General features: G+C 34.7%; 3 protein-coding genes across 3 annotated transcripts; all 3 read left to right on the plus strand.

Annotated features, from left to right (window-relative positions):
* Nucleotides 1–79: 79 nt before the first annotated feature.
* LOC108338502 (pentatricopeptide repeat-containing protein At3g12770) lies at nt 80–6,114 on the plus strand. Its single transcript, XM_017575414.2, has 5 exons — nt 80–221; nt 297–426; nt 1,517–1,615; nt 1,938–2,109; nt 3,467–6,114. The coding sequence occupies exon 5, from the start codon at nt 3,758–3,760 to the stop codon at nt 5,939–5,941; it is 2,184 nt and encodes a 727-aa protein (XP_017430903.1). The 5' UTR covers nt 80–221; nt 297–426; nt 1,517–1,615; nt 1,938–2,109; nt 3,467–3,757; the 3' UTR covers nt 5,942–6,114.
* A 1,957-nt stretch (nt 6,115–8,071) lies between these two features.
* Nucleotides 8,072–12,050, plus strand: LOC108338403 (ras-related protein RABE1c). Its single transcript, XM_017575255.2, has 8 exons — nt 8,072–8,418; nt 9,723–9,795; nt 10,201–10,301; nt 10,619–10,684; nt 10,967–11,064; nt 11,271–11,333; nt 11,418–11,510; nt 11,717–12,050. Exons 1-8 carry the CDS (start codon nt 8,346–8,348, stop codon nt 11,795–11,797), a joined length of 648 nt encoding a protein of 215 aa, XP_017430744.1. The 5' UTR covers nt 8,072–8,345; the 3' UTR covers nt 11,798–12,050.
* A 1,298-nt stretch (nt 12,051–13,348) lies between these two features.
* Nucleotides 13,349–20,277, plus strand: LOC108338056 (uncharacterized). The gene is made up of 9 exons (XM_017574720.2): nt 13,349–13,622; nt 13,738–15,362; nt 15,451–15,677; nt 15,759–16,091; nt 16,812–17,058; nt 18,159–18,287; nt 18,828–19,043; nt 19,192–19,315; nt 19,649–20,277. The coding sequence occupies exons 2-9, from the start codon at nt 13,791–13,793 to the stop codon at nt 19,885–19,887; spliced, it is 3,087 nt and encodes a 1,028-aa protein (XP_017430209.1). The 5' UTR covers nt 13,349–13,622; nt 13,738–13,790; the 3' UTR covers nt 19,888–20,277.
* The last annotated feature ends 128 nt before the right edge of the window (nt 20,278–20,405 follow it).

Below are 20,405 nucleotides of genomic sequence, written 5' to 3' on the forward strand. Positions count from 1 at the left end.
ATAGAACTCTTTTTTCTATCACCACCGTCACAGATTTTCTATCGCGCTGCCCTCTTCCTCTCCGCCGCCACCCATCCCTCCTCCCATCTCCCTCTATTAGTTCAGGTCCGCTGTCCTCGTCGTCCCTACCGCCACCCATCCCTCCTTCCATCTCCCTCGATTAGTCCTCTGGGGCTTCCTCGTCAGCTCCCTTTTCGTTCCAGCGTCGATGGCTTCTCCAGGTCTTTCACTCTCTCCTGTTATTAACAAATTTATAACTTTTATGCTTATTGATTTCTTTCTTCTTGTGGGAGTAGCGATCTCCCTTTTTCAGATTCAAGGTGGGTGTTCCCTTCAAGCGTTCCTTCCGCTGCTCGACAAGCCTTCAAGCTTGCTAGCACTTTTGATATCTTTTTCTCGTAGGAGTTGACTCATCATTTGCATTGGGTTAGGTTTTCTCAAACTTATGATCTCTACATGTTTGTTGATATGCCCACGAGAGAGTGATCTCGTCTGCTTATGGATTTTTCTGTTTTAGGTTTTATTTATATGTTTGCCTTGGTGATATTGCCCTGATTTAAAATATAGTTTCTCATCATTTGCCTTGTTGTAGGTTACTCTAACATTTTTTAGTAATATTTGCAGTACTATTTGTTCCTCATCAGTTTATATTTGACAGAAACACTAATAATAAGTTTGATGTCTTCTACTGTACTAATTTAACATTAGGCACACAATTATTGTACTACAATGCTACTGTTCACCATTGCATATTGTAATAACTAAACTTGATTAAGAAACATATTTACTTATGTTCACCCTCTGTATAAACAAATAGATGTATAAAATATACAAGATCGAACTGGCTTCTGGGGCCACTTTCAACAAGCCTTTAAAAGTCCAAATCATTCATAAATACTCTTTTTTCAGTCTAACAAGTTAGGCTTATGGCTATTTTGACGAGATCACATAAAAAGAAAGATTAAGCTTCAGGGATTGCCTCTGACAGAAGAAAACGTAATGCTTTTAATAATTACTACTAATGATTACATATATTATCTTTTCCTCTGGCCTTTGTGCTTTCGACTACAGACTATGTTTTGACATTGAGCTAGTGAAACTGTATACAGTTAAAAGGGTAACACTCAATAAGTCTGATTCATTCCTACATAGTTAATAAGGGTGAAAAAAGGAAGATGAGGAAGCTCTTTCATTTGTGTCTTGACTATTTTTCCCATTTTGATTGATTGATGTTTGTATGAACACATTTGGGCGTGAGTGCTTCTTTGTTGGATGCATGCCACTAAATAACCAAGCCATTTCGGAATTAACCTTACCAACTCAACAACGCGATTTCTTTTATCATGACCATATATACTCACAATGTCATTATAATGTTAGCTGTTTTCTCGTTAAGACTTTCACATTACCACCATAGTTGCTAATCAATATTATTTCCACTGAAAAGTTTTAATTATCTTTATTTTTTTTTTCATTGTGATTTTGTGGAGTCACTCAATACTGTGTGTTTGTGTAGTTCATGAGCATGAGGGAGAGTGGGAGGCTTGTCATTGCGGATTTGGCTTTCTAAGATGTCGTTGAAGGTTGTGGATCTTAAGGTGAATTGTTTCTTAAGGTGAGTTTTATTTTGTCATTTTCATTTGCTAATCATCTTTTCAGGGTGATGGATCTTGTGGTTTCTTTTTTAATTATGTATCTGCACTATGCATCACCTTATTCCCTTTTGTTTTTTTATCCCGACCATATCTATTTTCATGGTTTCAATCTTAAATCTATTCAATATCACTGAAATGGTAAAAAGGAAAGAAAATTACTTTTAACTAATGTTTTCTGTTGCGTCAGAACCTGATGATGGTACTGCACATATTCTCACTTGCTTTACCAGTTTAACTGTTCATGGAAATTTTGCTTTAAAAACAAGTTATATGTTGTTGCAGCAAGCTTATCAATGTGGCAGTTCCAGGGACCATTGGTGAACGAGCAATCAATACAAAAAGAATACTCAATCCATGGGAAAGGAATGAAAATCACACACTTTGCCTCAACTCTGCTAAAGCAATTGAATGTACAGTGGTTAACATTGGCACTCAAGACTTCATTGAAGGAAGAGTATGTTTGTATTCCTTTTAGGTTTCACCCTTAAAAGCATAATTATTGTGGCTGTGTACAATGCAGAAACACAAAATTTAAGTTCAGATTTTATTAACAAATGAATTTGAAATAGGATTTTTTTATTTTGGAACTAGTTTCTTCCTTCGGAAAGTTATAAAAATATTGGCGAAATCTTATCAGAATTATTAGATTTTCTTGAATCAAAGAGCTTAGAAATTCTTTTAAGAGACCCTGTAATAGCAAACCGCATTATAGTTAACTGAACTGCACTATAATTAACTGAAAAATGGTTCACTGAACTGCACTACACTATAACTGAAATAAAAAACAATTCAGTTCAGTTACTCTGAACTATTTTCTAGTTCAGTTCAGTTTTCCTGAACTGTTTTATAGTTAAGTATCAATTTTTATAGTACAGTATAGTGCACTTTGCCCACCCCTACTGAAAAGCTGAACTGAAGAGGATGCTTAAAGAATTGAAGCACTTAAGAGGTAATTAGTCTTAAAAAAAATTGGACTTGAAGACGATGATGATGATGAGAGAAGGTAGAAAATTAATGGAACTGAAAGAAATTTGGTTTTTGGAGTGAAGTAAAGGAATGTATTTATTTAGGAAAGCATGGTTTTATTGAATGAAAAGAATAGAGAAGGTCCATGCCAGGTTAAGAATTGGTGAAAGTAAGTGCTATATAGGTTTTTCCATGAATCATTTTAAAGACAAAAAGATAAGAAGGAAACATAAATTTAACTTCTTTTATAAAATTAAAACTAGTTTTTGTATAAACTAAGTTAGGTTATACAACAGTTAAATTTTTTCAAAGTGAATTTATAAAAAAGTTCATCTAAATACCTCAAAACATATATTAATTATAACTTTTGGAGTAAGAATAGGAAAGTAATTAAATGCAAACAGCTTGCTTAATACATTAAAAGTAGGTTTTGACTAATTAAAAAAAATATGAAAACTAAGTTAAAATTAATTTATATCTAAGTTTAAATTAACAAACTAAAAAAGTTGTATAAAAGAAGTTTTATAAATTAATTGACAAATTAAAATTTGATCATGAAATAAATTGTTTGTTTTCTTTATAAATTATTTATACCTTATATATGTGTCTCATTATCAAGTGTTTTATATTTTTTATTGTAGTCATTCGTATTTAATTAAAGGGTACCAAAAAATAATAGGGCACCTTCCACAAAGTATCATTTCACTACAAAAGGTTCCCTTCCGTTTAGCATATCTGTGTGTGTTTACATATGAGACTTCCATTAAAATCTTTATGCGTATGAGTGTTTGAAAATTTGTGGTATGTATAAATCATTTATTAGTGTTTACTTTTTTTATATGCAGACACAGAGACAACCAATACATAGCCTACGTGTTCGACTAAATGCTTCAACAATTTCTGTTGTCACTTATCTCCACTGTTAACGTAGCCTAGGTGTTTGATTAAATGCTTCTGTTCTGTGTGCTCCAATTTAGGCTGGACAGAGAAATCAGGACTAAATCGAGCTTCAATAGGCTGGAAGCTTGAAATGAGAAACTGAATTGGTTAGATCATCATTTGTCTGATTGAAGTGCATCTGTTGATATGAGTTTAGAATTTGCAAAAATACATTGAAAGATGATGGATGCAGTACTATGGCTTGGAATTTCTTTAGCTTATCTCCCCTTACTACAAAATACCGAAAGGTTACAACTTCTGAAATACCCACATGCTTGGTGCTCAAGGGTGTCAAATATATTTGTTCTTCATCAGCTATTTATCTTGAACATTTTATTAACCGTGATCGTAGTGTCAATTCAGACTCTTTTTATGCCTCTCTTATTGATAATTCTACGCACAAGAGACACCTTGATCAGATACATAGCCGGTTACTTGTCTCGGGGCTGCAACATAATGGGTTTCTCATGACAAAACTGGTTAATGGGAGCTCGAATCTTGCGCAAATTTGTTATGCTCGCAAGCTGTTTGATGGATTTTGCTTCCCTGACGTTTTTATGTGGAATGCTATCATTAGGAGTTATTCGAGGAACAATATGTTCAGGGACACCATTGATATGTACAGGTGGATGAGATTGACTGGAGTCCATCCAGATGGATTCACTTTTCCTTATGTACTTAAAGCTTGTACTGAGTTATTGGATTTTGGTTTGAGTTGCCTAATTCATGGACAGATAATCAGATATGGATTTGGGTCGGATGTGTTTGTGCAGAATGGCCTTGTGGCACTGTATGCTAAATGTGGTCGTGTTAGTGTGGCAAAAGTGGTGTTTGATGGGTTATACCATAGAACGATTGTTTCATGGACTTCCATCATTTCTGGATATGCGCAGAACGGGGAATCTATGGAAGCATTGCGAATGTTCAGTCAGATGAGAAATGCTGATGTGAAACCAGATTGGATTGCTCTGGTAAGCATTCTGAGGGCTTATACCGATGTAGATGATTTGGAGCAAGGGAGATCTCTTCATGGTTGTATCATCAAGATAGGTCTTGAAGATGAGCCTGATTTGCTTATCTCGCTTACTGCTTTATATGCTAAATGTGGGATGGTGATGGTTGCAAGATCTTTCTTTGATCAAATGAAGACACCAAATTTGATTATGTGGAACGCAATGATATCTGGCTATGCAAAGAATGGCCATGCTGAGGAAGCGGTGCACCTATTTCGTGACATGATCTCAAGAAATATTAAACCAGACTCTGTCACTGTGAGATCTGCAGTTTTAGCTAGTGCACATCTTGGTTCCCTCAAATTAGCACAATGGATGGATGATTATGTGAGCAACAGTAACTTTGGAAGTTGCATTTTTGTTAATACCGCCCTCATTGATATGTATGCAAAATGTGGAAGTGTAGAATCTGCTCGCATGGTATTTGATCGTAACTCAGATAAGGATGTTGTTATGTGGAGTGCCATGATTATGGGATATGGCTTGCATGGTCAAGGATGGGAAGCCATTAATCTTTACACTACAATGAAGCAAGCGAGTGTATTCCCAAATGATGTTACCTTTGTTGGGCTTCTCAATGCTTGCAATCATTCTGGCCTCGTAAAAGAGGGGTGGAAGCTATTCCATTCCATGAAAGACTTTGAAATTGAGCCTCGCAATGAGCATTATTCTTGTGTTGTTGATCTCTTGGGACGAGCAGGTTATCTGGGTCAGGCTTGTGCATTTATAATGAAAATGCCCATTGAACCTGGCGTAAGTGTATGGGGAGCACTTCTGAGTGCATGCAAGATCCATCGTTGTGTAACATTGGGAGAATATGCTGCAAAGAAGCTATTCTCATTGGATCCATATAATACAGGGCATTATGTACAACTCTCTAATCTATATGCTTCCTCCCGCTTATGGGATCGTGTTGCACATATTCGAGTTCTAATGAGGGAGAGAGGACTGAATAAGGACCTTGGCTATAGTGTAATTGAAATAAATGGGAAGCTGCAGGCATTTCATGTGGGTGACATGTCACACCCAATGGCTAATGAAATATTCAATGAGCTTCAGATATTAGAACGAAGGTTGAAGGAGATGGGGTTTGTTCCACATACAGAATCGGTTTTGCATGATCTGAATTACGAAGAGAAGGAAGAGAATCTTAGTTTTCATAGTGAGAGGATAGCCGTTGCTTATGGGCTTATTAGTACTGCTCCTGGAACTACACTTCGAATAACAAAGAATCTTCGAGCATGTGTGAACTGTCACTCTGCAATAAAGCTTATATCAAAGCTTGTTGAAAGGGAAATAATTGTGAGGGATGCAAATCGGTTTCATCATTTTAAGGATGGTTTGTGTTCATGCCGCGACTATTGGTAAGAAGAATGGCTCAACCTCAAACTAGAATACGAGTTAGCTGGCAGTTCACCATAGAAGTTTTGTTCTTGCTAGTTTTATCACATACCAACTGATTTTGTAATCTTGTGAGTACCTTTTCCTAAATATCATCACAGACAACATTAACATTTTGATAATCAATTGCTGCTTTAGAATGTAGTTGTCTCTGCTCATATATATGTACAAGAGCTGATACTTCCTTACATTTTTGTCGCTGAGACTGAAGGGCACGTTCACTTCAGCATTTTCAAAGGAATACGTTCATTTTCAATTTTCTAGATTAGAACCAAAAGTGAAAACAAATAAAAAAGACAGTTCTATTGTTCCCTTTTCAAAATTTTGGAAACGGGAAAACATGAAAACATGGTGGAATGGAAGACCTGTAATTAGTCCCAACAACCCAACTTCTTGCTCCAGATATGTGCACCTTGGGATTTAACTCCTCTCTAGTGTTCAATCATTTTAGAGGATGAAGTAAATAATTTAAGTCTTTCTGATATTAGTACAAATATATAATAAATCACGAGTGTGTAAAAATATAAACCAATAATCTTTTCAAATATTTACCAATAATCATTTCACCAAAGAATTGAAATATGTATAGTGATGATGCTCTTGCACTCAGTTCAGTCTGTTTCCTGTATTAAAGTGATACCGAGTCTGGTTTTCTGAGGTATTTTGTGCTTCCCTTATTTTCTGTAAAATATTTTAAAAGTAAATGTAACTTGGGGGGTGTAAATTGATTTTTCACAATAATCTGAGTTTGAATCATCAAATCCGAATTCCATAAATGAAATAGGGTACCATTTTGCCAGGTGTAAATGTTCTAAACCTAGTCTGATTTAAACTCATGTACAACATCATAAAACTGAACCTAACTATTCTTTCATTTGCATTTTTAAAGTGCTGTTCAACTAAAAGTTTTCGAAGTCTTAGAATATGATTCTTGTCGTGTATGAATGTGATATCATCTCTTCAACTTGTTACTCCTTCATTGTTGCAAATATCAATGAAGGAATGCTCATCATTCTTTTGATTAATTTGATGCCACAAGACATGGAAACTTGTTTTATGGCATAGTTTTTTCTATGGCACGTTTATTTATGTTTCAAATTACAGAAAAATACTAACAACATATTCTTTTAAACACTTTGTCTGCATAAAAAAAGTTAAAGGAAGATGACAACTTTCAAATAAGCACAAGTACTGTGTTTCTTTGGACCAAAAAACATGTTTATTAGAAAGTATCTAAACATCAATGTAATTGTTGAAACACTTTCGTTGTGTGAAAATATTTTCCAATTTACTTTTCCGAACCTTAAAATTATATTTTGGAATATATAAATAATGAAAAAATATATCCTGAAAGTTACTTTTCATGATGTAATTTTATCATTCTAAAAATTAAACAGCAGAAAAAATACATTTTCAGAAATAATTTTAAAAGGAGTATTTTTGACAAAATGAAAAGCAGACAACGTCTTGTGAGAAAACAACTCCGTGATTGATTCTTATCTTTGTTGCAATTATTGGGCTTTATTGAATTTTAGAAGTGTACTTCAATTCTCTTCATTTATTATTCTCAATGAACAAACAAGATGCAAGAGAAAAACTTATTAAATTACTATTTAATGGGAATTCTAATAACTCATTAACATGTTTTATGTAAAAAAGAAGAAACACTTTCTCTGATCGTTTTTTTTTTCTAGAAAGAAGAACTCTCATCTAAAATTGACTTTTGAAAAATATTGTTTGATTTATATTTTCACATTTTTATATTATGTTTACTTTGTCATGTTTAGATTAATTAGTCTTTTTCATCACATAATCAATCAATCCACATCACTATCCATGACAATTATTATTTTACCATTTGCCAAATTATTTTCCTAATCTAATCTAATTAGTAACAACAAGCTTGGTCACCATTGGCAATTGGAATCAACATTATCAGTTGTTAATGATGGTTGACAAGTTCAATTATTAGCACTGCTAATTATCAAAATATTTTCAAAAATTATTATTATTTCCATCTGTGTGTTTAGCTTGGACACAGGTTCATTAAAAACTTAAATTACAAAATACAAATACAAATATTTTTTTTTTTAAGGTTAACGGAAACTGTGACAGTGTAGAGAGAGAGAGAGGGCCACGCAGCATACGCGGAGAGAAAGAAACAAAGAAAAGAAACCCAAAACTCTCTCAAAACCAAAACCAAAAGCAGAACAACACAACACAACCAAACCCATTTGGATCCTCTCTTCGATCTCGCATACCCTTTTCGTTTTCTCGACAGTTATCTCCACAAAGAGAAAGAGAGTGAGAGAAAGAGAGGATCTTTTTGAGTGAATTTGCGTGTGTTGTTGCTGTTATCGTGTGGTCACCGATGGCAGCACCACCTGCGAGGGCACGTGCCGATTACGATTACCTCATCAAGCTTCTTCTTATTGGCGACAGCGGTTAGTTATATCGTGCCTTCCCTTTCTCTCTCTGTCTCTGTAAAATTAAGAAAACAACAAAATGGGTTTATTTCAGATTTCAGATCTTAGTGTTTTTTTTTCCTTTTTTTTGTGGGGTTTGGGTGTTTTGTTTCTAGAGCCAAAGGGTTGGTGGTGGGTTGTTTTGGAGATGCTTCATTGCTGGTTTTGAATTATGATTGTGGTTTTTACTTGGATTGAAAGCTGTTGTATGGTTAAGCTTCTTGTTTGTTTATTTCGGAATTTGGTTGTTAAATGTGATGTGGGCTTATGTTGTTGAGAGCTTGAAGCATCATTTCTTTTGACACGTGATTGCTATATTTGACAATATCTAAGAAAAAGCGATGGCACTTGATGATATAGGCAGTGAAGTTTTGCAAGTGTGTACGGAGTAAAGTTATAGCTTGATACGCATATAAAACACTTATGAGAACAGTTAAAATGAAGTATGTTTTTCCCTAAGTTAAAAATAACTTAAGGTAAGTTAAAATCAGTTTCTGTAGAAGTTAAATGAGTTTTCAGTGCATTAGTTGATTTTAATTTCTGGAATTTTATTTTTTTGTTTTCTTCTACATGTGCTCGTGGAGGAGTATATCTAACAGGTCCAAAGTTGTCCAATGAGATAGTCCTAAATAATGTTTAAAGACGACACACTTCTGTATTAGTTTGGTTTTATGCCAGGAAACTCAATCGCAGAGGTTATATGCCTGTTGTTGGATTTAATTTAATTATACATAATGAAACAAGAAGGCCTGCATCATTGATCTAGAAAAACTGCCGTTGTTTTAGGGTGGTCTGAGAAACTTTGTGGAAGACTATGGAGAAAGAAGGGGTTCCAATAATATGTTTTATTTATAAATGATATGCTTGATGTGGTAATGGCTAGCATGCAGAATATAGTATGGCTGACGAATGATTTTTATAATAATAGGTTTACAGTTTAAATCTAAAAATTCTTGAAATCTGGTCGGTTGGTAGTTATTTTGGAATGTTAAAATTTTTAATTTTTTTAGTATTTTAAAAAGTGAAAGTGTACGAAAGCAGATTGATCAGTGTGCAAAGTGCAACATCCCACAAGTGAAGGTCCATTCAATATTATAGTCTCTCCAAAATATAAAATATATTTGAACAATGAACTCCAAATATACAAATATGCATATTGAAGTTTGTTTTTATGTATTTATGCATTTGATTGTGTGCATATAGATCTGGTGTCTTGTTTGTCTTTTTTGTATTTCACTCGAACATTTTATCTTCTTTTGATAGCTATCTTGTAACAATTGCAGGTGTGGGGAAAAGTTGTCTGCTTTTGCGTTTTTCTGATGGTTCCTTCACGACCAGCTTTATCACCACCATTGGGTTAGTATCTGCTGGTTTATTCTTATTCTTGTGAAAATGCTGTAGGATCTGCTGGTTACTGTCATGTGTTATCTGAGAGTCTTGTATCAATGTTCCAATCGGCAGTGACAATATTTTAGTCCAAGTAATTAATAAAGCTGCCTACAATATTGTCCTATTTGACTATATTGTCTTCCAATTAATTAATAAGATTTCCTGGAATATTTGTCCCAATTCACTTATAATGAAACGTCTAGACTTCATGCTGCATGTCATACTTATCGAACATCATACTTAGTACACCATTCTCTAATGTCAGGGGTATCAATTTAGTCTGTAGCTTATTATCTGCGAACTCTCTATTTCACGGAAGCTAATATATATTTTTGTTGATGGATAAAACCATGTTATGTACGAATTTGGCAGCATTGATTTTAAGATAAGAACCATTGAACTTGATGGCAAACGCATTAAGTTACAAATCTGGGATACAGCTGGTCAGGAAAGATTTCGAACTATTACCACAGGTATTTGTTTTGACTTTTGCAACCTAGCTAATTGAATATGTTTGAAGCTTAAACACATTTCAATTTCAGTTTATATAAAGGAGGCATAGAAGTTTAGTGGCATTTCGTAACCTATAAAGTTAAAGTCAACGTGAGCTTCCTTTGTGCATAAATAGAACGCAGAGTACTTTAGTTTAATAGGCTGGCTGACTTATTTGCCTAATAAATTTGATCAGAATTTACTGTCATTTGAGTTTGGATGAATGTCCTATTTTAATTTCATCCTTCATATTTTTTTATGAAAGAAAAATTTCATACAATGCTACTTGATTTTGCAGCTTATTACCGTGGAGCCATGGGCATTTTGCTCGTTTATGATGTCACTGATGAGGCATCTTTCAACAGTAATATCCTTCACATTCAAATTCTTCTGATATTTTTGTGTACTTATTTATGGACCAGTATACGAATGAGAATATTTCACATATACTACTTTTAAGCTGCAGCTGACCCTTCAAAATGTGTTTTCTTCTCTCCCCTCTTCCCCCATTCTCTTGTTCACTTGGACCGTCTTTCTCATTGTTTAGGTTGAATTATGAGGACAAATTATTCTTTTTCATGGTTAAGTTTCTTTTTCCATATTTCATTCCTTTCATTTTTAATATATCTTTCTTCTATCTGTTAAGATATTAGGAATTGGATTCGCAACATTGAACAACATGCTTCTGACAATGTAAACAAGATACTTGTGGGCAACAAGGCTGATATGGATGAAAGTAAAAGGGTGTGTACCTCGGAGGCTCCTTTTCTATCTACTTCTAATCTAACAACTTGATTGGCTGGAGCAGATGATATATGATTGGCTCTGCTCAAGCCAAATTTGTTCCCTGCTATAGTGCTATGACATTGAACATTCTCTGTGTTTATCTCTTTAATTTAATGTTGTCTATATTCCATGTATTCCAACAAATGGTCTTTTTTCTCCTCTAGGCCGTGCCTACCTCCAAAGGTCAAGCTCTTGCTGATGAGTATGGTATCAAGTTTTTTGAAACCGTGAGTTGAGCTTGTTTGATAATAACATTTTCACGTAATAAAATATTTGACTTCATTATATTTATATTGGGAGATCTCTTGCAGAGTGCAAAGACAAACATGAATGTGGAAGAGGTTTTCTTTTCAATAGCAAGAGATATTAAGCAAAGGCTTGCTGACACAGATTCTAAGTCCGAGGTATTTTACATTTTTGTCTTTCATTTTAACACAATTTTTATTCTTTTCTGAAAGACAGATTTCCATCATCAAATTCTTGTTTTTCTAAACTCATCTCACCATTGAAATATCTGGGGGAGTTTGAATTCTAACTTTTGAATAAAGTGCATGGAATTGTTGTTTCTTTCTTAATCCTGAATGATGATAGTATCTTGTTTGTGGTTCAGCCTCAGACTATCAAGATTAACCAACCAGAGGCTGCCGGCGGGGGTCTAGCTGCTCAAAAATCTGCTTGCTGTGGTTCATGAAAAAAATTGAATCTTGGGTTAGAGGGTGCAGATTCAATCAACACTTGCCCTTATATGGGTGCTATAGTTATTTTGATGAGTTTAGAAGTGGGAGCATGTATTTGTCCTTGTATTTCCCAACTGCAAAGATTGTGTTTTGAAGTTAGTGTTTTAAAATTTCAGTTACTTAGTTGTTGGATTTGTTGTGATTAGTTCATTTACTCGACTCTCTTTCATTTGTACTCTTAAAGAAATTATCCTTCGATTGGATTGAGATTGATTATTAGAAATAATTCTATCTGTTGCAAATAATGTTCCAAACAGTCATACTTGTCTTAGTGAATGTTTGGATCACTGGTGCAAGGCTTTCAAAAGTATCTTTAGAACAAAAGATACTAAGTAGAAATTAGGAAATTTGAGGTGATTATTATTATTTTTAAATAATTGACAGAAAATAAGTTTGGATAATTCAAATAAACCCACTAGTAATTGTAATTTTTTTTATACTATTATGCACTATATGTGTTTTTAAATTTATTATATGATGCATTACTTTATTTTAAAAAATTTGCAATAAGATCTTTAAATAAACATAAATTTCTCCTTTAATAATTTCAGTGTGGAGAATTCAGCATTGTGTGGTAAATAAAAAACTGTTGGTAAAATGGATTATTTCAAGATTTCCCATTGATTTTAGAGATTTCTTTTTAACAAGAACAATTGGCAAAATAAAAATAAGTGCAAAACAAACATAAAACACTTGTTAGAATGTCAATAGATTATTTCATTGTCAATAGATTTTAAATTTAGATTTGATTACAACAAAATAAAAGAAATAAATATTAAAAATCAAAGCAATATAATAAGAATTAGTAGAGGGAAGCTAGAAAGAATAGCTAAAAAACATAAATCCATAAGAAATAATAAGAGAAATAAAATATGTTAAAATCAATTCAAGATGTAAAAGAGAAAGTAACAAGTGGATTAAGGAAAAAAATGATTACGTGAAGACAGAAGTTGAGTAAATAAATAAAATAAATGATTCAACGTCACTATGAAAATGTTAGTAATAAATTAACCTGAAATTGAATATTAGTAATTCATTAAAATAGTTTGACTTCAAAAAATATTCTTCTGATTAAATACGAATAACGGTTAGGTTACTTGAATTGAAATATTGCTAAAATCAATTAAAATATTTTCAAATGAACTATTTGTAGAATAAAATAAAATGTTATCACAACACCATTTAAACATATGTTTCTCCATGCCAGTGATTTTCTTTTTCCAATTTCAGTTATTTTAGGTATCAACTGGGTTTGAATAAAAATATTTTTTTTTCTGAAAACGAATTTTGTTCATGAATCTAAGGAATTTTAATATATGATCATTTAAAAATAATTTTATATAGTCTTTTTTATATAATGCTTACTTTTAATATTCAAACAAAATTAATTATTTTAGAATTAGTTTTGCAATAAATTTGTCCGAATAAAGTATTTTCAGCTGCAAATAATAATAAATGGTAATAATATAAAATAGAAGAGTGTGATAAGGAGCATGAAAATTAGAAAAGGAGAGAAAAGAAAGGGACAGAAGGCACATTCACTCATACTATATTGAGAATTCGCAGCCAACGTGACAGAAGAAACCTAAATCTATTCAAAGCGTTGAATTTTCCAATCTCCCAACAAAATAGCAAGACACTCTGAATCCTCTCTCACTCGCTTTGCATCAACGCAACTAGGGCTTCTTCTCTTTCAATTTCCTTAATATTTCTCCATTTTCGTCACTCCAATCATTCACAGCACAATTGAACCCTTTCTCGCCCTACACTCGATCCCATGTAAATTCTCATGCAAACCGCATTTTTCTTTCTGGGTATTCTTATTTCCTTCTAATTTTATTTAAAAAAGTAATTTTTGGCTTAACTGTTTTCTGGGTATGTATGGTTGTCACAGATGTGTTGAGGATAGAATCGTATCGGTGATAGTGAAAGGCGTTATCATCAAGCATGGCTTGGTTTAGAGCTGGAACAAGCATAGCAAAACATGCAATTCGGAGAACCCTTTCGAAGGGTGGATCCACATATCTTGTATCAAGGGCAAGGGTCCTTCCATCGTCGTCAACATCATCACATGGCAGAAGCTTCCACAGTACGGTTTTCAAATCAAAGGCACAAGCTGCACCTATTCCACGAGCGGTTCCTCTTTCGAAGTTAACTGATAGTTTCTTAGATGGCACAAGCAGTGTGTATTTGGAAGAGCTTCAAAGGGCTTGGGAGGCTGACCCCAACAGTGTTGATGAGTCCTGGGATAATTTCTTCAGGAACTTTGTGGGGCAAGCCTCAACCTCACCTGGGATTTCTGGTCAGACAATTCAGGAGAGTATGAGATTGTTGTTGCTGGTGAGGGCGTACCAAGTTAATGGCCACATGAAGGCCAAGCTGGATCCCTTGAATCTGGAAACAAGGGAAATTCCTGAGGATTTGGACCCTGCACTCTATGGCTTCACTGAGGCTGATCTTGATAGGGAATTCTTCTTGGGTGTGTGGAGGATGGCTGGTTTCTTGTCCGAGAACCGCCCCGTGCAAACCCTTAGATCCATTTTGACAAGGCTTGAACAAGCATATTGTGGAAGCATTGGATATGAGTATATGCACATTGCAGATCGTCATAAGTGTAATTGGCTTAGGGACAAGATTGAAACCCCCACCCATACACAATTTAACAGGGAGAGGCGCGAGGCTATCTTTGATAGGCTTGCTTGGAGCTCTTTGTTTGAGAACTTCTTAGCCACCAAGTGGACCTCTGCAAAGAGGTTTGGACTTGAGGGTGGAGAGACTCTTATTCCTGGAATGAAGGAAATGTTTGATAGAGCATCTGATCTTGGGGTAGAGAGCATAGTTATTGGTATGGCACATAGGGGGAGGCTGAATGTTTTGGGAAATGTGGTTAGGAAGCCGCTGAGACAGATTTTCTGCGAATTTAGCGGTGGTCTTCAGCCTGAGGGTGAAGTTGGACTCTACACTGGAACTGGTGATGTTAAGTATCACTTGGGGACTTCGTACGATCGGCCTACTCGGGGTGGCAAGAGGATTCATTTGTCTTTGGTGGCAAATCCTAGTCACTTGGAAGCTGTGAATCCAGTTGTTGTTGGGAAAACTCGTGCCAAGCAGTATTACTCAAATGATTTGGATAGAACCAAGAACATGGGTGTGTTGATTCATGGAGATGGAAGTTTTGCTGGACAGGGTGTGGTCTATGAAACTCTGCATTTAAGTGCTCTTCCAAATTACACCACTGGTGGGACTATTCACATTGTGTTTAACAACCAGGTTGCATTTACAACTGATCCAACGTCTGGCAGGTCTTCACAGTATTGCACTGATGTTGCCAAAGCTTTGGATGCTCCCATCTTTCATGTGAATGGTGATGATGTGGAAGCAGTTGTTCATGCCTGTGAACTTGCTGCTGAGTGGCGCCAGACTTTCCACTCTGATGTGGTTGTCGACTTGGTGTGTTATCGTCGATTTGGCCACAATGAGATTGATGAACCATCATTCACTCAGCCTAAGATGTACAAGGTTCGCCCTTTTGTTTTTTTTTTCTTCTTTTTGTGTGCATATTGCTTTTATACTAGCTAATCAATTTGCAACTTTTTGGGGTTTATAGGTAATCCGAAGCCATCCATCAACTCTTGAGATATATGAGAAGAAGCTTTTGGAATCAGGGGAGCTGTCACAAGAAGAAATTGATAAGATACACAAGAAGGTCACATCCATTCTAAATGAAGAATTTTTGGCTAGCAAAGAATACATTCCAAAAAGAAGAGATTGGCTTTCAGCATATTGGCTTGGTTTCAAGTCCCCTGAACAGCTTTCACGTATCCGAAACACTGGGTACAACAAATTTATATTCTTTATGTTCTAATGTTTTTCATTTTTTAACTAAAATGCTGAAGGCTGGTCTATCCCACGCAGTGTGAAACCAGAGATCTTGAAAAATGTTGGGAAAGCAATCACGACCATCCCTGAAAATTTCACACCTCATAAAGCTGTGAAGAGGATTTATGAACAACGAGCTCAAATGATTGAAACTGGGGAAGATATTGACTGGGGATTTGCTGAGGCACTTGCCTATGCCACCTTGCTTATTGAAGGCAACCATGTTCGATTAAGTGGTCAGGATGTTGAAAGAGGAACTTTTAGTCACCGGCATGCTGTGGTTCACGATCAGAAAACAGGGGATAAATATTGTCCCCTTGACCATGTTATAATGAACCAAGATGAAGAGATGTTTACTGTTAGCAATAGGTAATATTTCTTCTATTTACATATAATTAATTGTCTTGCCTCTTTCTGCTTTTTACTTCTGCCTTAGTCATCCATGAGGCTTAAGCTTCTCATTTTTTGATTAATACGTTATAGTTAACTTGGTAATGGTCGGATGTTATGGATGTTTCAAACTTCCAAATCTATTTTTGCGGTGCCTTGTTGATCCGCTTTCTAATTTTGTTTCATTGATTGATCTTAGTCACTGAATTATAGTTGTATAATATGTATTGCTTTCAACCCTCGCCCCATCCTCCCTATATTAGTTTATTTTGATTTGTAGCTTGATTTTTGTGCGCTGTATTGAATTTTTGTTTGAATTGATTAATAAAAAAAGTGATGTAGAAAATGTGGGTCGTATTCCATATATTGTATTTAATAAATTGGAACTTTTTTGTAAACCATCAACAATTTTTTTGGACTGTTTCTTTGCCAATATACTTAGTTTTATAACATCTAATGTTGCTTTGTATTCATGACTTTGTTCTTCAAGTGTTAAACACTTCTTGTGTGCCTTCTGGATGTCAAGATTGAATCTTAAAATATTATAAAAATGGCAGTATAATCCACCTGATACATTGAAACCCTGTTAAGAGTTACAAACAGAGAAAAAAAAATGCTTGTTATTTATATTTAATCCATGATTTATAATTTACAGTTTTTGGTTCTTATCTAAGATTTTTTTTTAAAAAAACTATGCAGCTCTCTTTCTGAGTTTGGTGTTCTTGGATTTGAATTGGGTTACTCAATGGAAAATCCCAATTCATTGATAATTTGGGAGGCTCAGTTTGGTGATTTTGCTAATGGTGCCCATGTGATATTTGACAATTTCTTGGCTTCTGGTGAGGCTAAGTGGCTCCGTCAGACTGGCCTTGTTGTGTTACTTCCTCATGGTTATGATGGCCAGGGTCCAGAGCATTCAAGTGCAAGATTGGAACGCTTTCTTCAGGTTTTTTTTGTGAATCTATAGTCTAATATATTATGTGAATACTTTTTGAGTTTTTGTCCCATCTTCTTGAATGGGAATCTGCTTGCCAACTTTTGCCATTGTTTGCCCTGCACTTGAATGTGTTGGATGTTTTGGTTGATGTAATTGATGACAAACATAGTGGTGGTTCTAGTGCGTACTATTATTTATATGGTGTGCTTTGAGATTGATATGTGAACTTGAAATAAGTTACACTGTGATATAAAAGTTAATGTTGTGTGTGTTTAAGATTCAATTGCAAGGTATGAGACTTAAGTTTTATATTGGAGGTATGGGATTCTAGTTTTTGTTGACAAGTCCTTGGGCTTTCAACTATAATGACTAACTTTTGTGCTGTGGTTCTCCCAAGGTTCTTATCAGTATGCATCTTCTTATTGTGTTATGTTTACCCTATAAATACTCATTGTGCATAGTTACAATGTATGTAAGGGATACTTTGTTTTGAGAAAGAAAATGGAAAGATAGAAAATTGAAAAAAAAATGGATAGATAGGATCTGAGTAAATATGTATATTTTTTATGCTGAGCGAAATATGAAAGAAAGTGAAGAAAAAGTAAAAATCTCTTTGTTTGGTTGCAAAAAAAAAATGAAAAAAGAAAATATAAATTAAAAATAAATAAATAAAGTATGCAGTGAAAATGTTTTATAAAAATAATATTAATAGAAAACAAAAAGTGGATGAGGGTAAGTAGGGAAATAGAAATTTGCAACTCCCTACGTTCTCAGGAACCTCCTATAAACCAAACAGATTGATCAGAAACTCTCCTCATTTCGCCTTTCTATATTAGCCTCATGTACCAAGGACAGGCCAATGGTAATAATATCGTTGAACCCACACTCAAACTGAAACCAGACTTCTGGGCTATAATACAGAAGGGAAAACTAAAAAGGAGATATTTTTTGTGAAATTTAGATTGTTGTATAACCAAGCAATTAACATAAACAATGCTATCTTGGTTTGTCCATTTTGTAACTGCTTTTTAGTCTTGTTGTATGTGCTCCATCTCCCTATTTTATCTGAATGTCATTGAAATAACAAATGTTCACTAATTTCATGGCAGATGGCTGATGACAACCCTCATGTTATCCCTGAGATGGATCCAACTCTTCGGAAACAGATTCAAGAGTGTAATTTGCAGATTGTGAATGTCACAACTCCTGCTAATTTTTTCCATGTTCTAAGGAGGCAGGTTGGTAAAATAAATTTAGTTTTTTTTTGGTAACAGATATTCATATTAGACTCCCAAGATCTATTGCCAAACCAGTAATATCCAAATCATTCTCTAACTCAATAATATGGTTTCGTATGAGTGAATGAATCACACCTAACTTATTGTTAGTTTAGGCATGTACGGAGTACTCTTTAACCATGACTGCTCAGCCTGCTCCTCATCTGTCTCCTATTCTTTTGAACTTCCCTACAGTCATCATAATCTCTTTCATCACCTAAAACCATATACGAATAAGTCTTTCTTGAGCGCCCTTTGGTATCTTCCATTGGTCCCTCCAACCACACCACTGTAGGAAGCTGGGAGGGAGGTGATTGTTGACCTTGACCTTCATGCTCTTAGCCATCTGATCTGTTTCCTGTGTTGAGAGCTCTTGATTTTTCATGATAAGGAGAGCTTTGTTCCCTTATTTAATAACAATGATTTGATTTAAGTGGTCGCTTGTTCACTTAAATTTATGATCCTTATTTCCTCATAATCTGCTGCTTTTTGTTTTTGCAGGTACATAGAGAATTCCGTAAACCTCTCATTGTAATGTCCCCTAAGAACCTGCTTCGTAGTAAGGTTTGTAGATCAAATTTATCTGAGTTTGATGACGTCCAAGGCCACCCAGGTTTTGACAAACAGGGAACAAGATTTAAGCGTCTCATTAAAGACCAAAACTATCATTCAGATGTTGAGGAGGGTATTAGGAGATTAGTTCTTTGCTCTGGAAAGGTATGTGTTAGTTGCCGGAAACCAGTTTTTATTATCAACTTAAATGGTTTCTAAGGTCTTTAATCTGGTGGAGTTTATTAAAACCATATTTAAGTCGTACTTCAATTACATGCCTTTTGAAATTACAGAGTTCAACTATCTCTTGCAGGTTTACTATGAACTTGATGATCACCGAACTAAGGTTGAAGCAAAGGATGTTGCAATATGTAGGGTGGAACAGCTTTGTCCTTTCCCTTACGACCTTGTCCAACGAGAGCTTAAACGATATCCAAGTATGTATTTGTAGAAGTAGAAAAATTTTCTTCAAATTATGACTCTTTTTATTTCTCATATTTAAGTCCTGAATGGGGTATAATTTATATTTTGTCTTTGGTTGCTTGTGCTTTTGTAGGAACTGTATAAATTTCCTAATTCTATTGATGAGTCTTTCACTAAATAGTTTCATCCAGAGATAGATAATTTTAGATTTTTCTGTTAAGTAGAGGCCTAACTATTTTGAAATAGGGGGATATATCTGTTTGTCCACCCTTTTAGAATGATTTAATTTTGTTAGAGTCATGTTGTTCTGTGAATAAATCATATATTCTGTTTTGATTCTTATATAGATGCGGAAGTTGTTTGGTGTCAAGAAGAGCCATTGAACATGGGTGGATACACTTACGTTTTGCCCCGACTTGTATCTTCAATGAAAGCTGTGAATAGAGGAGGTTATGACGATGTGAAATATATTGGTCGTGCTCCATCTGCAGCCACAGCCACCGGTTTCCTCAAGGTTCACCAGAAGGAGCAGACTGAGATTGCTGAGAAAGCCCTTCAACAGGAACCAATTGATTTCCCTTACTGAAAAATGCATCCATCTTTTTTCAAGTGATAATAATGCATTTGATTTACTTTATCCGCATAAGGGTGGAAGGAAGGTGACTTCATACATTTGCTTGAGTTTTGACCTTTTGTTTTTTGGTTCCTCACAAAATGTTAGCTAAGCTAAATTTCAATATTTGCATGCTCAAATATTTTTATTTTATTGCGAAGAGGTACGCAAAGGTGGTTTCCTTGCTGGTTGTACTGAGGCTTTGATATTTATACATTTTGTTATACTGTAATTTGAAAATGGATCTTCAATAATTTTTTGACAATGTAATTTCATTTTCCAGAGGCATGCCTTGGCATTATAGCCTCGGGATCATGATCAACAGTTCTTCAAATAAGTTTTCCCCCTCAATTGTTCTCTTTACACCCCAGATTCAAAATCTACTCTTGATCAAACTGTTGTTTATTTTATTTATCTATAAAGTTGAATAACGTTGGTTACCAATTCAATCATTGGGGATCTTCAACAATTTACTAGAATAATTCAATTGA

The sequence above is a fragment of the Vigna angularis genome, chromosome 2, assembly GCF_016808095.1.
Source record: "Vigna angularis cultivar LongXiaoDou No.4 chromosome 2, ASM1680809v1, whole genome shotgun sequence".
Lineage (NCBI taxonomy): Eukaryota > Viridiplantae > Streptophyta > Magnoliopsida > Fabales > Fabaceae > Vigna > Vigna angularis.

Coding starts and splice junctions, on each gene's coding strand:
- LOC108338403 (XM_017575255.2), top strand. CDS start 8,346: ATGGCAGCACCACCTGCGAGGGCACGTGCCGATTACGATTACCTCATC. Junction 10,685..10,966: donor TGATGAGGCATCTTTCAACA/GTAATATCCTTC, acceptor CTATCTGTTAAG/ATATTAGGAATTGGATTCGC. Junction 11,334..11,417: donor GTATCAAGTTTTTTGAAACC/GTGAGTTGAGCT, acceptor GATCTCTTGCAG/AGTGCAAAGACAAACATGAA.
- LOC108338056 (XM_017574720.2), top strand. CDS start 13,791: ATGGCTTGGTTTAGAGCTGGAACAAGCATAGCAAAACATGCAATTCGG. Junction 16,092..16,811: donor ATGTTTACTGTTAGCAATAG/GTAATATTTCTT, acceptor AAAACTATGCAG/CTCTCTTTCTGAGTTTGGTG. Junction 17,059..18,158: donor GATTGGAACGCTTTCTTCAG/GTTTTTTTTGTG, acceptor ATTTCATGGCAG/ATGGCTGATGACAACCCTCA.
- LOC108338502 (XM_017575414.2), top strand. CDS start 3,758: ATGGCTTGGAATTTCTTTAGCTTATCTCCCCTTACTACAAAATACCGA.